Consider the following 17,585-nt stretch of genomic DNA (forward strand, 5'->3'; position numbering starts at 1 on the left):
TATATGTGCTCACCTAGTTTTAGATACACAATTACACAATCTACATACAAATGCAAAAAAGCTTCCTGCAAACAGCTGTAACAAACAAGCTCAACTTCAGACTCTTTTTGCTCAGCAGCATGCATCTGTGTGAGCAAAAATAGATCAGGTAAACTTACCAAACAACAGACAGGCAGAGTCAGCAATTATTTGTTTATTGGTTATTTTTAAGAAAGTTAAGCTCAAACATCCTCAGGAAGTGGTGGAGACTGCAAATACATTCGTTAGGCACATATGTTAACTCTAAATGAATGCTTATGTTGGGTCGTTGTAAGATGTGTAAAGAGACAACTGCTTGCTAACAAGTTAGCCAAATACATTATTGTGTACGTCAGTGTGGTTCAGAGAGAATACTCTTTTAGTGTCTCCCTGAACCATCCTTGTACAAGCCAGGAAGGGTTGACTGGCAAAATGATTGCACACTGACTAATCAACATGTCTCTTCTTATATAGTTACATCCTGGGACTGTGAGGACTCTCATACTTGGAATGTAACATAGAGCATCCATAGGCTTTGAGTCCTGCTCAAGCAAGAAAAGCTTGTTTAAGTTTGATACACATGTGCCCCAGTGCGCTGGGCAGTTCAGTTGTGTGCAAAGTATTTGAGCTATCATGTTTGCAGAAATAACGACACACAAACTCGACCAAAAACATGACCTCCTCTTGAGGTAATAAAGGCTTTCTACGTTAAGTCTGTGCTTGTGCAGGAAGTGGGTTCACTGCTACAGTCGGATGCAGTGTTTTCAGCTTCTTGCTGTTGTCCCATTATCTTGTAACTCTTTCCAAGTTCCACTGAATATATCGCCTTTCACACAGCGACGGGTTTAAATGTCACCACATTATAGCGTAATCAAGCAAATACACATGCAATGAAAGCTCCACTCAGTGGTTTCCGGACACAGAATTTCAATCAGTAAACTGCACGAATGCGAAAACAACAATCCTCTTGTTACCCCAAACCCACAGATATGTGTGCGATGATAGCAAATCAAAGTGGCAACATCCTGCAAATACCCAGAGATTAGCTGAGAGTAACACTGATACTGGCCTCGCGATCCCCATGCAGACGTGCACGCTCGCACAAGACTGCACACAAACGCACTGCCTGTCCCGGCATCGTACAACAAGTCTGTCAAGCTGCCAGCGGAGATCCAGCCAACACTCATCGCCTCCGCCAGCATACTCCATTCTGCCCCGGCTTCACTTTTCAAGACCCCACTATCTCAGCTCTAAATGGCTGAAACCAGAGCGGGTCGTCATTCTTTTCCAAACAAGATTCTGTAAATCAAAAGCAACTTCCTGTTTCTTAATTTACACTAACTGTTCATTTAAGCCATGAACAAGAGTATGTGGAAATCTTTCTTTCAAATATTTCACACACTAAAAACTTGGCTAGCAGCCACCACATTAAATAAATTTAAAAAACTAATTCATTGAATACTTCATCATTTCTTGCTGAGATGCTTTAGGTCAAAACCTTCATCCAAAAAAATAAAAAAATAAAAAATAGAGCCAGCTTAAGCTCTGTTGCCTCTCTTTTGCCCCTCTGCCACCCGCTGAGCCACAACGTGGTGAGAAGCAGCACTGGGATCTTCAAAGGGTAGGATACTGATACAAGGCCTAGCAGCCCTGCACTTCGGCTTGACACTTATTGACCATGCAGGCTGGCCCCTAATCTATGCACACACAAAGACACATAGTTGCATGCACACATCTACACATGTGCATCTGCTCACACTTAAAAACAGGTACTTCTCCAATAAACGCACACATTGAAGCACACAATTAAAACACACACGCAAACAGTCGCAGCCAGGCGTGAAAGCGGCATCCTTTTGAAGGGTGAGGGGACTGAAACGGGGAAGGGCAAGAAAAGAGAGGATGGAGGGGGAAGGAGGGAGGAAGAGTGGTGGTGGTATTTATAGACAACAAGTGATGGGATGCCCTCGTTAGCGCACGGCCCACTGAGCCAGATGACAGAGGCAGCGGCCACGAGGTCATGTGACCGCATTACTCACTCCGGCACCCAGTGAAAGCAAAAGATGGGGAAGGAGGGTGGGAGGGAGACAAACAGGCAGGATTGGAGATATTCAGAGAAGAAGGGAACAGAGAGAGAGACAGAGAGAAAACTACCCATGAACCCTGCACTGCCCAATGCCCTGATTTAACTGAGCAGTATACAAACAAAGTTTTTCTCCACCTCCCTCTTTCATTTACAGGACATGCTACTCTCCCACTATTTGAGGCACTGCCCTCAATTACCTAATGTGGTCGAAACTTTGTTTCATAACTGGAGAGAGCAAAACTTCTTCCCAAAAAGCACAGAAGCGCAAGAGGGAAAATTCGTTTATGAGATGACATGGAATTGCTCAGAACGACACAGTAAGCAACAAAACACGTATCTGAAAAGAGCTGGGATCCTCAGTCCCCCAAACCCCCCCACCTCGACCCCTATCCCAGAGACATAGCTGCAATCCTACGAATCTGACAGCTAAAAGCCAAGAAGCCATGAGGGTCTGAGGCCCGTGCAGAGCCTAACACTTGAACCTAACCACGGACCAACGCAAAAGCAGAACCAAGACATGTAAAGAAGGAACAACGCAATTCTGGCACAAAAGAATGAAGAGGAGTTATCTGGGCATGCAGATTATCAGACTTTAAACATGCTCAAAGACACACAAGCACACCCCACTCAGACACCACATTAAAGAGCACTTGTGTGGGCAGGTGAGCGTTGGTGTAGGGTCCCCTGCTCTTTCAACTAACGCCACTTCAAAGAGCACCCTGCATGAAGATGAATCTGGGCCTCGGCACCACAAACAAAGGTGGTGCCACTGCTGACGCACACACAGGCAGAAATGAAAGAACATTTTTCTCTCATCTGTTATTCCAGAAAAAAAGAAAAGGAGAAAACATTCAGTGAGCAGCAGTTCTCTTGGTGAAAGTGCCTTGTTTGATACCAGAGGTCAGAGGAGAATGGCCAAGCTGCTTCGAGCTGACAGGAAGGCGACAGTAACTCAACCACTCATTACGTCCAATGTATGCAGAAGAGCATCACTGAACAGAAAACATGTGGAACCCTTGAAACAGATGGGCTACAACTAGAGTTGGATGTCTCAAGACCGGTCTTGGTCTCTTTTACGTGGTCTTGGTCTTGCCTTGGTCTCAACGGACTTTGGTCTTGGTCTCGCTGTCTCAGATCGACATAGTGGTCGGGAGATTTGGAGTCAACAGTATCCCTGACACACATTGTAACGTTCGATAATGTGTCCTGCGCAAAAGCATCAGCTCTAAGAGCCGTGCTTACAGAGTGCTTTGTAGTGAATCAGAAGAGTCGACTCCCATTGGGCGAGAGCCGGCTCCTCACTTAATTTCCTTTCACTGCTCAGCTCTCACACAGTGGCTCAGCTATGCTCCAATCCCTCCATATTGTGGCCAATCACATGCGAGGATATAGGATAATATCATTATGTGAAAAACAGAGAGGGTGAGAGACGCGGCAGTCAAGTGGAGCGTGCTTCTGTCCTCTCGGTAAGTGAGTGCATCGCAAAAACACATATATATGCCTGACACCTGTAAACGAAGCAGCATCTGGCTGCAGTTTAAAGACTTTTTTGTCTCATCTCGACTTTGTCTTGGTCTTGACTCGGTCTGTCTTGGTCTTGGTCTTGTCTTGGTCTCGATACCCTCTGGTCTTGGTATTGTCTTGGTCTTAGTTTAGGCGATCTTGACTAAAAGTCTAGCTACAACAACAGAAGACCACAGCGGGACCTGTAAGGCTCAGATTAGGAAACTGAACTTTGCACAGTTTCATCAAAATGGAACAATAGATGATTGGAAAAACCTGGGTTATTTGTTGCTGACCATAATCGTCCCTTTATGACCACAATGTACCCAGTATATCACTGAGTTCACTGTACTCAAATAGTCTCCACAGTCACCTGATCTCGGCCCAATAGAGCACCACTGGGATGTAATGGAACAGGAGATTTGCTTTATGTGTGTGATGCTGTCATGTCAACATCAATCAAATAGTTTCCAGTGGTTTCCAGTACTTAATACCTACAAAAGTGGCCTGAAAGAGCATGCGTCTAGATTTATTACCTATGACAATGTAGGCAAGGTGGTATCTTAAACATTTAGCTCAAGGCAGTATATGCCTACATAGTGATTCATAAAGTGGCAAGTGGACAGAGTAATCAAAGAAATTTTGAATTTGAAATAGAAATTAGTTGTGGAAGGTTAGATTAAACTGCAGCTAAATATGGTTAAAACTATATATGATATGCATACAGTATATTTCACTGTGAAGTAGTTTCTTGTAAAATGCTGTTATGCATAACTGTTAAGAATAAAAACCTGACTTGATATAAGATTGTATGCTAGTCTCTTTAAACCTTAAATTAATTCTGATATAGACTAGTCTCCACTAAAGATCAGGCATCAGTGGTAATCTAGCTAAATCAGCTCCAGTGGGATTAAGGGGTTGAATAATATTTATATTTATAACAAGGTGCAATAATAATTAATGTGCAATAATAACAGTGTGCAATACACATACACTTATTCTTCTTTTTTATACTAAGTTAATATACTGTGTTGTGTTGTTTGTTACGTTGTGATGTGTCATATCGTGTCGTGTTGTGTTATATGTAGTGCCGACGTAGGACAGTTTTTCCAATTTCATTGTACTACTGTACTATGTATGACTGTGCAATGACAATAAAGAGTTATCTTATCTTATCTTATCTTAATCTTAATAAAGCAAACCTGTGTGCGATTGAACTCTATGTGTTTCTCCCACATTCAGGTCGAGAGCAGTATGGGAGCTACAATCCCAGGACCATTACTGTTTAGTCTGGTTGTTGTAGTTGGATTAAGATGTTAGCCATCCCCTGTTAACCTTTCTTCGCTAGACTGGGCTGATCCAGAACCTAACATGGTGAGGAGGGAGATAGAGCAAGATGAAAGGATACAAGGGATACGAGATTTACATGGGTCCACACTACAAGACTGCTGGAGGGCATAAGGTTAAGGAGAAAAAGAGAGCCCTCCTTCTCTCGCTCCCTCTCTTTCCTCCTCTCCAGCATGTTTTGAATGCTAAACACCAGCCCACCATAACAGCCTCCTTCACCTCCTCCTTGCTTTCCTCAGCCCTCTCCTCCCCACCTCCTGCCCAGCAGAATCACTGATGTGAGGTCTTTTGTGAGAGCACTGGCTGGCCTCAGACTGGCTCTGTTACGGTCTGACCACTGACCCAATCACCCGCCTTTTAAAGAGGTTTTGGGGTCGTGGGTTCACAACAAGGTGACTCAACTGTGAACGGCGGTCGGCATCCTTTTTCAAAGGGCCCATGTATTTACCTTTCCCTATCAGGGCTCTCTCTCTCCCTCTTTTCTTTACATTTTTGTTTCTTCTTTTTCACCCCTTTCTCCACATATCTTAAGTAACTGACCCGTCTCAGGCCTAATTAGCATAGCATCCCAGAGCGAGGGGAACACTAAGGCTAATGGGGGGGTTGGGTCTCCGTAAAACACTTAGAGTACAGTTTCAAGTTTCTAACAAGGACCATCACCTGAACCCACTCGAGCAGGTTTCTACAATCAATGTGGCGACAGCATAGTAATATATGATAAATTATTCCTTTTTCTTGGCAGAGGAAATGAACTAGCAGGGAAAGGCATCATGATTCAAAACAGAACTCCATTAGAGGTTTGGCTTGTGTCATTAATTTAAATGCACTGACAGAAATATCACATTGTTAGCCTTTACTGCATCACAATAATTATTCATGTCCATTTACTAGATGAGAGACATGTGTTTTCCTTCCGCTGTGCAAGACGGTGGAAAAAATCCTATGGAAACTCAGTGCTCAACGACTGTTTTTTGTGCGGTACCTTTAACCTACACTAGAGGTTCAGCGGCGGCATTATCTACACCTACATTCTCAAATGGGCAATTCTTGAATATCAGCTGGGACACCCTAAGTGTGTTCCTTAAAATTGTTAGCATTTTTGGTGTAGATGATTTCCCATAATCTATACATGGAGAGACTGAGACTTACCATTCCATGTCCACAGTCAGTGCCATCAGCGAGTGGCATGTGCTGTGTACGGCACCCTTTGTGGTCCCCCTCCGCACTCGTACACCACAGCCTCTTGCACTGTTTCTGTGGGGGAAAAGAAACAAACGCGAGCAGTAAATCATTTGGGAATTAACAGGAAAAGAGCTTTTCTGTGATGTGAATATCCTGCAAGGTGTTAAAGCATGTACAAAACCCCTCTTATGCCAAAATATTTTTTTCAACAACACTGAATAACACAAGAAATAATTGCTCCAGCCATTTTGGTCTTACATAAGAGGGATAAAGCATGTGGTTGTAGTCCCAGTATATTAACGGAATTCTACAAACATTTCAATCCAAGCAGCTGGTAGTCGACTTTTTCTGATTCCCCGTTTGGTCAGTTTAAAGAAGTTTGACCCCATAATGGCAAGTCTATCATATTTGATACATGAGTTTTTAAGACCTCTACATCAACAGTGTGATTCATTTTCTCCTGAAATACCTGATATATACTATGAGACAGTAGCAGTATGCTACTATGAGCAATTAAATCACACTAAAATGAAGAATGTAGCAAAAATGATATGAATTAAAACTCAATTATGCAAAGTGATATTTAGTTTCCTTGTTTTCTTTTATCAGGAGGTTCAATTAACACTACAGTTTTCGCCTGATTACTTCATGGTTCAGGCTTTAAGGGGTTAAGTACTCAATGAATGCCTCAGATATCTTAATATAAGAACGAAGATGTGCAATTTTAACAGTTTTTCTACATGATAAATAAATGCTGTTGTAGTAAATGGAAGATATATGACAGTAAGAAAGAATCATAAGAAATAAGTGTGTAAAATTACAGAAAAAATATGTGGTAGCTCCTTAAAACACTGTAACAAAGTTTTGTTCATTCACAGAAAAGTCCTTGTTTACCTTTTTCCTCTTTTTTTAACTATACTACTACAAAACTATAATAGTGAGAAAACAGGAAGTTTTTACGTCTTACTTAGGTTTGAGTAATAAGAATGGCCATGTCGGAGTTTCAGTAACAAAAGCTAGAAATTCAAATAAATTCAGTTAATAGTCCAAAAATTAAGCCCTGCTTCACATGTTTTGGCCCAGGTGTCCAGTGGGTCAGATTGGAGCCTTCGGTGGGTCAGTTTTGGATCCTTGGCCTTATTTTTGTCCCCTCAAATGTTTCAGGTAAAGAAATGTTTCACTTTCATTTTTTACCGTGGCTTTTTAATCTATTTTGATAGCAAGACAACGTACCAAGTAAGGACAAATTTGGGAACCGGGACCAAACATCAGTTCACACTGTCTGTTGGCATTGTAGAGCTGACCAGGGAGGAGAGTGGGCATGTCATATGTTCTGCCCACAGGCTCATCAAGGAGGCACTCCCCATAGCCGGTGCTAAAAAATTAAATAAATAAATTCAAAACAAATCATGTACACATTCAACAGGCAGACTTTCACAGTACAGAATTCTTCATAACAATGTAGTAATTCCAACCCTAAAATGTATCAGCACACTTCATCTCTTTCATAAAAGCAAGGTAAACATCTCTGTGTCACTGTCTGTGATCATCCACAGATGTGTTTTCCTTGTGGGTGGTCTGTAACGTTACAGAGGAGAGAAACTGATACCGCTTCCCCCTTAAAAGCCTAATAGCAAACGCTGTCACTGTGAAACTGGAGTTAGGCGCCACAGACTGAATAAAACAGTATTTTGATGGAGACAAAAAAAGGGATCTGCTTACTGATCACATTTGTATTAGATGTATTTTCCTCTGCTGAAGGCAAACAAGAACATTTAGAATGCTAAAGCACCATGATTAAGTTAAATAAATCTGCACCAGCCCCAGCGCTGCAGTATAATGACAGATTGTGCCGTATATGAGCCACACCCTGAGCCATGACACAATAAAAGAGACAACAAAAGCACAGCTGGACTTACTGCGTCTATCCACCAGCAGTCTGCGTATAAAATCATCCGCATTTACGGCCGTGAATGGGCACAAATGAAACATGTTAGCAGAGCAAGGCGAGCCACAAAGGATCTTCTCTCGCTTTGTTTACTTTGGGAAAAGGAAACTTTCAGATGAGACAGGTCTAGATGTGTAATTAGACAACATGTCTGCACTGCTCTGACAAATTTCATCCTGGATCGAGCCGCTAAAACACCTGCTCAACAAAGCACCAGCTGATGTGACAGGCCAATAATTACACAGGATTATCCTCCGTTACCATTACTTTGTTTCTTTACCCTTTCATTTCCAGCCATAATGTAAGAAATTGTTGCAAATGCTGGCTTGTGGCAAGAGGAGGGGATGATTGCACTAGAAGAAAGCAACAGCAGTGGAAGACACTGAATGCAAACCACATAGCAGCCTGTCGAGGAATCATTCGGACAGTCCCATATTACAGTGTCTTTCAGCAGTTGGTCATCTGTCTAATCGGTGCACTGGAACTTAATGGAATTATTATTAAGACCGAGACAGACCGAGGCAGAAGGGGTCATTGTGGTCATATTTTAAATGAAACATCTATGTTCTGGGGAAGGGGGACAAAAAATCAGCTGGGTGGATTCAAGACGGTGAGCCAATTCCCATCTGGAAACAAGAGCTGTCACACCTGGAAGCCTTTGGCAGACTTGGAAGTGTGTTTATTTACAAGGTGACTCGGTTATTGTGTTCTTGTCACATGAGACTAAACAATAACAGTTTTCACGTACACCATAAAGGCAAGATGTCAAGAGGTCAGCTCAGGACAGATTGGAGGCTTCTACAAAGAGCTAAACGACATGTGCAGTGTTCGATCAAACAGTAGTAAGTCTGTCATGTCAGCGTTTTGCCTCTGACAAGATGAATTATTGTTGTCCTTTTTTTTTTTTACTGCTGTGCAAAGATGTGCTTTTACTTTGTAGTGCTTAAAACGTAAAACTTAAGGTTCTCTTCCAATTAAGTGTTAAAAACTTCAGTAAGGTTTTAAGCTGTCACTTCAGAAAGAATCATGCCAAAAACAACAGAGATCCGTTTAGATGATGCTCACAAAGCAGGAGATGGATTTACAAATTTATGACAGCGTTGTGTCAAGATCTATAGTGAGAAGTAGCATCAAGAAATTCAAAGAGTCACACAGTAAAGAACAAGCCTGGCAGAGATGTGTCTAAAAACCCCAGAACAACTGCCAAAATGCTAGTTAACGATTTAGTCAAGTCAGGGATAGTGGTCTCAAGGAAGTTAATCACTAGAACTTTGTGCAGGAATGGACTGTGAGTTCACAGACCAAGAAAAACTTCTCTTCACTGCAGAAGAAACAACTTCAAGTCAGACCTAAATATACCAGGAACAACCTGGAGAAAGATACTAGAAGTGGGTCCTTGGATCAAATAAGACTAAACTGCTTGTTTGACTAAAGAGACAGTGTTTATGTTTGGATTACGACGAGAGAGGCGTGAAACACAGAAGTGGTGGTATTGTGTTGTAGGGACGTTTAAGTGCATCTCAAAGTGGAAGGAATCATAAAGAAAGAATATGTGACTACTCTCATGGAGGGAGGCTGATAATTCTGTCTTCAACTGTATGAAGATTGTCTTCAACTTCCTCATCCACAACCAGATGGCTGTCCCTCCGTGAGCCTGGTCCCGCCTGAGGTTTCTTCCTGTTAAAAGGGAGTTTTTCCTTCCCACTGTCACCAAGTGCTTGCTCAAATGGGGTCATCTGATTGTTGAGGTTTTTGCTGTATAATGTCTTTACTTTAACATAAAAGTGCTATATAAAAAATTGAATTGAACTGAATTACAGTTATATATGAATAAACACAAAGTAGATGTAGTAGCTCCTAGTTTTCGTCAAGAAAATAGATGCTGATGGATTATTTATAATAATTTCACATTACACTTTATAAGAGTTGTTGCTGCTTTGGCAAAATTTGAGATGTACATAGGAAATTGATAGGGTTTCCCCAAAATGAACAAGAACTAGAGCGTAGGAATAGTCAAAGAGTTGCATTTAAATTTTATATTTGGATGTTGTGGGTTAAATCAAATTGCACAGTGCCAGAGTAGGAATGAATAGTGTCTTTGTGCAGCAGATGGGACACAATGACACTGCACTACAACAGTACAGTTTTCATCAGCTTTCAGGTACGGGACTTGAGTGCACATTATTACAACAATATTCAGACAAGAGGGACTGCATTGGGGAATCCGTTGCTGTTTGAAAAGGGATGTTTGAGAGGTGGCACGGCCTTTCGTTTTGTAAACTGTTACAGGTTGAATTTACTCTACGGGAAGAATGGGCAGTCAAAACACTGATATACTTGACCAGGTCGGTCCACTCAGCAGGAGTGGTGCTGCAGAAGTGCTACTTTCAATCAATGCTCCTCATTGTTGGCTTGCAAAAAACTTCAAAAGCACTTGGACTGCACTCTCAAGAGCCTTTCCCACCACCGCGGCTCCCACACCGAAGCCAGTGCTTCGTTCTCGATACTTGCACTGTGTGTTACATCCAAAGTGACTAACAAATGTTACAGTTTAACATGAATGCGACTGACGTTCACGTCATGCTCTTCCTGTTTTTTTGTGTAGTAATTAGATACAAACAGAAGAGCAACACAACTTTATCCAAACAATAAAGAGACAGATGGACATTCTTTTCAACTTTGGCTGCAAGTTCCAACCACTGGATGCTGAGGTCCGGGCTAGCTGGAAACTATGCAAAGAGCATGGCCTTAAAACTCCATATGAGGCCATCGCCTAATTCTCGAGACGCATCTGGTTAACAAGGCTGTCCTTTGTGAAGGCCTCTACAATTAACAGAGGAAAGGAGGCAAAGATTAAAGGGTCATGTTCAGGGAAGATGTAATTATAACTGACATTTCCCATTTTGAATCGAAGTCAGGATGAGCGTCCGTGGGTGCGGGTTTGGAGTAGCTGAATCAGCCACCTCCCCATGCACAAGGTTGTGGTGATGAAATGGGATTAGTGACTAGATTACTGTTTGGCCAGCTTCTTTACAAAATAGCTCTGTCTGAGCAGGGAGACAGATGAAGGACTTCAGGAGATCCATCGCTCAGGTCAGCTGAGGAAGACCCCCAAATTCAAACAGGAAATACTCTTTCAACACAAGGCAATAACAACTCCACACAGTTTACATTACACTGACCTGTCTGCAGAGTTCTGTGGGAGACTGGAAGCAGTTACATGTAAAACCTGGAAAAAACATCACTTTCTCTCCCGTGAGAAGAGCTCATAATGAGTCACGTGTTTTGATTACGAAGCAATTTAGAACCAGATAGGAGAGCTGCAGATACCTACTCAAGAAAGTCGGTGATGTACTTGCGACTGCACTTGGACCACGACCAAGGGTTGGTATCGTAGTTAAGTGTAGGAGCCATGACGTGATACTGGTGCTTTATCCCTGCCTCCCGGCACTTGGGGTTGTCATCATGAGGCATGTTGAACCTGGTGCAGAACAAAAAAAAGGGGGGAATTTAGAGCTTGTGAGGGTTATCATCCGATTATTAGATATGCCATAGTAAAAAGGATAAATGTCTAAGATCGACTCTCAGTCATTTGTAGCAGGGGTTCACAACCAGCCCACAGATCCGGTAATATCTTTGAGTTATTCCTCACACTTTGCACTTTTCCTCTACTGGTCTGTTTGTTTTCCACTTCCAAATACATGCACATCCTTATTTGTATTATTTGCTAAATATTTAGAGAGTAAAATCCTTTCAAGAGTTTCAAGAAAACTCCAACTGGCCAGTAGGTGGTGCAACATTGTCTTAAAAAAATGTCACACTCCATCTATCATTATCTATTGGCTTCAACATCGAGAACAACATGCTAGTGAGATCTACCTCCAGCTTAGAGGTCAAAGCTCACCATCTCACATTCTCAAAGGGCTTAATGCTTAGAAAAAGCTGGGGGTAATAGCACCTCACACATCAGTTGCTCTCACAGACAGGAGAACAAGACTGATGTGTACACAATCTTACCAATAAAGCTGCAATAACATTATCACAAACATTTGCTGAGATAATACTATTTCCTGTATTTTCTGCAAGTCCAAAAATCAGTTAACCAGCTAATTGTTTGAGCATTTGTCTTTAGCGATCAAGCAGTGAGACGGGAGTCTTTGCAAAAGAATAACTGTACGTAATGAGGCATGGAAGCTGCAAACTAATGAATTCATCCAGGCTGTCTGTAGCTGGCAGTCTCATAGAGCAGGTTTTCTTGATCATGTCCAGAACAGTGCAGCCCAGCATAGATGTCCTGTTTTGTACTGCGGTTTGGCGCATTACCCATAAATACATGCACGCATGAGTACACATGTATTTATACACACAGGATCCCATGCAGCTGTATGATGTCTTGAGATGTTTATGCCAGGATGTGGGGCAGTGCTGTGCTCTGGGCTGGAGCTGAGGGTCAATCCATACCACCACACAAACAAGATCTAGCATGGCTGGCATGAAGCCCACCCTACGGGAGACGGAGGGCCCGAGGGCAAACACCCAGGAAATAATTAAGCCTCTGGCACAGTAATAAGCTCTGCACACAAACCAAGCCGTTGGATAATACTCACAACATCAAAACTGAATCAACTGGTACTATGCAAAAGATTTTTTGTCACTTATGATGTAAAAAAAAAAAGTAAATAGAATTGAGTTTCACAAAAAAAAGGAGAGAAAACATAAAACTGGATATGTTGCGTCAAATAAGTCAGATCAGAAGGATACAAATGAGAATACAACCTTAAAATCCTGAGATGAGAGCCTTTTAGTGTAATGAGGTTATAAATCAGGCAGTTTTGTGGCTAGATCAATGGAGGAACCAATTTCAGTGATTTACATGCATCCGAAACCACTCACTTCAAGCTCTTAACAAAATAACTGCATCACTCTGTGCACATCACTGTCCCCGCGCCACTCTGCCACCCTATTTGATGGATCTTCAGCACTGAAAAAAGTATTTCTTTGATTAAAATCCTTTGAAAAGCACTTCAAGATAGGCAGGGCTCACTGTCTGTGAACTACACATCTTAGCTGCTCTGAATGTACTTGTCCACGAGAAGAAACCATCTTTAACAATCCCAGAGATTTTATCCCATTGGCTTTCTGATTTGTTTTGTTTTTTGTGTGCACTTTACACACTTGATATACTTTTTTTGCAAAATGTCAGGAAGATTTATTTTTGATCTGGGACATGTGAAGACAGACAAATGTTTTAAGTCCTCATACATGTCACCTTTGAGGAGCTATCAAGTGACGCCACGCCACCTAAAAATCCCTGTGCTGCCTAGTAGTGATCGCACATTCTCGCAGTTATCTGAGAAAGGCCTCCCAGCCATTAGTATAAGTCTCTGATTAATCTGCAGTGCTCTTGAGTGGGTCCCATTACCTGACACTGGCTTTCTCAGAGCGCCAAACACTCATGAGAGCTCACGCCTGCAAACACAGTGATTCGCCATGCCAAGAGACAGAGCCAAGTGGGCTTCCAGCTGCTTGAACTTTAACATAAACAGATCCACATGAGACTCGAAGTAAAAAGGGCAGGGTGTAAGCTTGGTCCATCTGCTGCTCCTCTGGTCCAGTCTCTCCACTGGAAAAATGTGTGACCGTGGCAGAGGAACTAGAAAAAAATATCTCTCATTCTTAACTATTACCTCACAGGCTCACACTGACAGTGCGCCTTTTTACTACCCAGATGGAGAGAAGCAGAAGAGAAAAAAAAACCAAAGACAGAGGCCTTGTCTTTATCCAAAAGTAAGCTCTCTGTTTTAAATCACCTGGAGCGTTTGTAAGAATGAGAAGGTAATGACTTATTTATCATAATTTCGCCACAAATGGATGTTTGGAATAAACTTCGCTTCATACGAGAGATAAAGTCATGTGTTTTGACCCAGTCATTTGAAGACAGATTATGCGTACGAGTCTTTCTTCACTCCACACATGTGGCAGTATTTGCTTGTTGTGAAAACACTCTCTGGCGCAAAGGCATGTTGTGATAACCCCGCTATTACCCGCTCGAAGGCGAGCCGCACATGATGGCGATGTGACATCTCCAGTTTGTTTTACCTGTCTTTGGCGCTGAGGAGTCGGGGGTGGGGGGTGGGGGGTGGAAGGCTTTCCAGGTACTAAATACAATATTTAGCTTTGTACTTGCTCCTTGTACCATTTCCAAGAAAATCTTTGTTGTTGTTCATCAATGCCAGGTCCAATTATTATTAGGATTTTTGAGGGTTTTTTCTGGCATTCACATAAAGTTGTGTCTTTGAGCTTATAGCTATCGAGGTAAAGCTCGGACACATGGAGGGTTGACGTCCTGAGCTCTATAGTAAGGCATTGTAGGCTGGCATGTTATTAAAAGTCAAGGTTTTTTTTCTTTATTATGTTTTGCACCTGTGTCTGCTGCACTCTGTGTCTCTTGATAAGAGGGCTTTTGTAGTCGAGCTTGGCTTTGAGTGGTGACATACGTCCTATGTGTGTGTGTGTGTGAGTTATGGGGGTGGTGGTGGGGCAACAGGTTTAGAACTGCAACTTACACATGGCCCAGCTCATGAGCGATGGTGAAGGATGCACTAATTCCATTTTCCTCACTAATGGAGCAGCTCCGGTACGGGTCGCACATGGTTCCCAGCTCAGCAAGCCCTACAGGGTCAACACACACCAATACGCACACACAGGAAAACACACAGATCCGCATAAACATCTACAAGCCAAGTGTGTCTGGGGGAAAAATAGTTGCTTGAGCGTTTGAGAAGATTAAAGGCATCAAAACTTCTGTTTCCTAAGAGAGATTAGCACTGCCACAGTCTCCCTCCTCCCAGGTCTACCACTCTGTTCTGTCACGATAATATTATTAGCTGACAGCTTGCCATAAACTCATTACAGCACAGTTCATGAGCTGTGGTCAGTGGAGTGGAAAGTTCACTGTAAAAGAACTTAACGTGCAGATATTTTTGCATGAAAAGCCAAAATATTACCTAATGTGTCACATTTGTCTTTAGCGCGGCAGATGTCTTCCCTGTGAAAAAGAAAAAACACCATCCTGTAAATCCCTTCTGAAAAGGGCAGCGTGCTCGAGCGACTTGCTTTCGAAAAGGAGGTGAGGGGTGGGGTGGGAAAGGCAGATACCTGGTTATGAGGAGCGCAGTGTCGTGGTGAGAAGGATGGCTGTCGTCCTGGACGTTGTGGCTCTGCTGCCAGACACAGAAGTTGTGCAGAGTGGTGGCAGCGTTGAAGCTCACAGTGGGACCTTCCTGTTTTGGGTGAAACAGCAGTGGGGTTACGACCAACAAACTGGGCTTACATACAGTAACCTTTTTTAATAATGGTGGTAAAGACATATTAGAACATCAGGTTCTTTAATGTGTGAGTCTTATGTTTGTGTTCATTATGATTATAATGTTTGGACTAAAGATTTAGGTGCTGGATTTTTGGAAAACAAGGACATACATTGGTAATTTTTCAGTGACATCTTGCAACCTACAACGGCCTTATGTTCTTTCCTGTGGTCCTTTCAATAACAGAGGTAGTGAGGAAAATCTCACCGTGACCAAACTAAACAAAGAAAATCCCTAGGCAAATGCCTACTTATTCAAAAACTGATAACAGAGCATTTCATTTGCAGGTGGCTAGCAGCCTTAATACATTATGATTTGTATTCCACATAAGCCCGACAAGAAAGACAGCTTCCTTTCAAAGAGGCCCCACAGAGAAAAAAAAGCCAAGCCAAAGACACCTGCAATGACGTCAACCACGCGCAGATGACCTGCGTACACGTAGCATTCAAGACCCCGTACTCACCTGTTCATTGTGGATGATGACAAGCTTGACAATCTTGATGCTGATGAGGTTTCCTATGCTGGGGTCCCTGTACACTGCTGCTACCTGTAACAAAGACAAAACACACAGACAAAAAAAAATGCAAACTTCCACTAACCTGAGTCAGAGCAGAGCTAGAGTCATGTATTAGTTAAAGTACTTGGAATGGGAACACACAGTCAAGGCTCTTTTAGCTAAGCTCTATTTTGGTTTAATCAAAATAGCAGCAGCTCACCAAAGTCAAAAGAAAGCACAAAGTGCCTCCTCGAGGGTAAGTTTAATCAACAGAGTATTTAAACCAATTACAACCCCCCCACCCAGAAGACCATAGAAAAGGAAAAAGAAAAGAAAGAAACTGGACCTGGCTACAAATGTGAAGCAGCCCCTCTGTGGGGACAGCAAAATATTCCAACTCTTTTCCCCTCTGCTACTCTTGCGTTTCTCGTGCACCCGTGTCACGGTCAGCCAGCGGTGCCCCGAAACAGGGTACGGCCTCATGACAGGAACTTATTAGTTACTATAAACAGCTACCTCATCGTAACATAGAGGGAAGCAAACGTAGCCCAGGCTTGCCCGGGTTGAGTAATAAAACGAGACTGTCTTTGTATGCACGTCATCCAACGGTGACACATGACCCCGCTCATTAGACTCTCACCTCCAGTTTATGCTCTCATGCGATCAGTTTAACAGCCAGAAGCGAGGGGGGACGACACCATAAATTACTGCAAAATGCATTCAGGAGCAAATATTAAACAGTAAAGGTTTTTTTAGGACTTCTTAGAATTTATATTTTGCTACATGTGCAACATTTTTTTACATGGTTAAAAGCTACCTTCTTAAAATAACAGTAAGACAGTAAGACATCAGGGGTCATATCTATACAGTTTATCGGCGTGACCAATAGAAAATAATATGGTAAGTTTGGATAAATTTTTGCAAAAGTAGAGCAAATGTAACCATTTGAAAGAGGACAGGGGGGGGGAAAAGCATGCATTTGTGTATGGCTGCCCCCTGGTCTGCAGACATAAACATGATTTGCTGTCGAAACTGGCCTATGCAACACTCACTATACTCCAGCAACCTTTAAGGACACTCCACTGACAATCATTACTCCTCTGCAAGTAAATGAGTGTTTCAAACATTTTGCCTGTGATGGTGTAGAGAGACAGCAGATACTAGACTCAGTTGAATTAATAACCCGTCCTGAGTTGAGACGTTTTACTACCCAGTCCATCACAGTGTCACTGGCTTAATTACCAGCCTTCTTTTTGATTGATTGAATCTTTATTTTGAACATGTTGAAAAAGTATAAAAAAAATAGAATTAAAAGAGACAAATGAACAAAGCAAACAAAAGGAAAACGAGCAACCACAACTCCAAATAACGTCCATGTTCAAAAAGGAGCAGGAAGAAGCATAAGCTTATTTAATCCCACCCCTTTTCCACTATCTAGTATCAATAGACTACAGAAATACCTCCTTGCAATTACATTATATGTTATGTGTAAAAAATTTTTTTTTAAATATATACACATATATGTTTCTATCTATCCATACATACGTATATACACACATTTTCAATAACCCCATTAACACCTCAAGGATACACAACCTACAATTATATATATATATATATATATATATATCCATACCA

At 42.1% G+C, this 17,585-nt stretch overlaps 1 protein-coding gene across 1 annotated transcript in view; it reads right to left on the reverse strand.

Annotated features, from left to right (window-relative positions):
* LOC146704876 (A disintegrin and metalloproteinase with thrombospondin motifs 20) overlaps positions 1–17,585 on the reverse strand; it is a 78,311-nt gene that overhangs the window by 41,720 nt on the left and 19,006 nt on the right. The window contains exons 5-11 of the mRNA XM_085462327.1: positions 15,915–15,998; positions 15,243–15,367; positions 15,092–15,132; positions 14,651–14,756; positions 11,419–11,565; positions 7,370–7,511; positions 6,104–6,208 (exon numbers count right to left, since the gene is read on the reverse strand). Of these exons, the coding sequence (XP_085318453.1) occupies positions 6,104–6,208; positions 7,370–7,511; positions 11,419–11,565; positions 14,651–14,756; positions 15,092–15,132; positions 15,243–15,367; positions 15,915–15,998 (750 nt within the window). The remainder of the gene's footprint in view (positions 1–6,103; positions 6,209–7,369; positions 7,512–11,418; positions 11,566–14,650; positions 14,757–15,091; positions 15,133–15,242; positions 15,368–15,914; positions 15,999–17,585) is intronic.

The sequence above is a fragment of the Copadichromis virginalis genome, linkage group LG7 (genome assembly GCF_057382275.1).
Source record: "Copadichromis virginalis isolate Kocher_CV1m ecotype Utaka linkage group LG7, C_Virginalis_male_GT1.1, whole genome shotgun sequence".
Lineage (NCBI taxonomy): Eukaryota > Metazoa > Chordata > Actinopteri > Cichliformes > Cichlidae > Copadichromis > Copadichromis virginalis.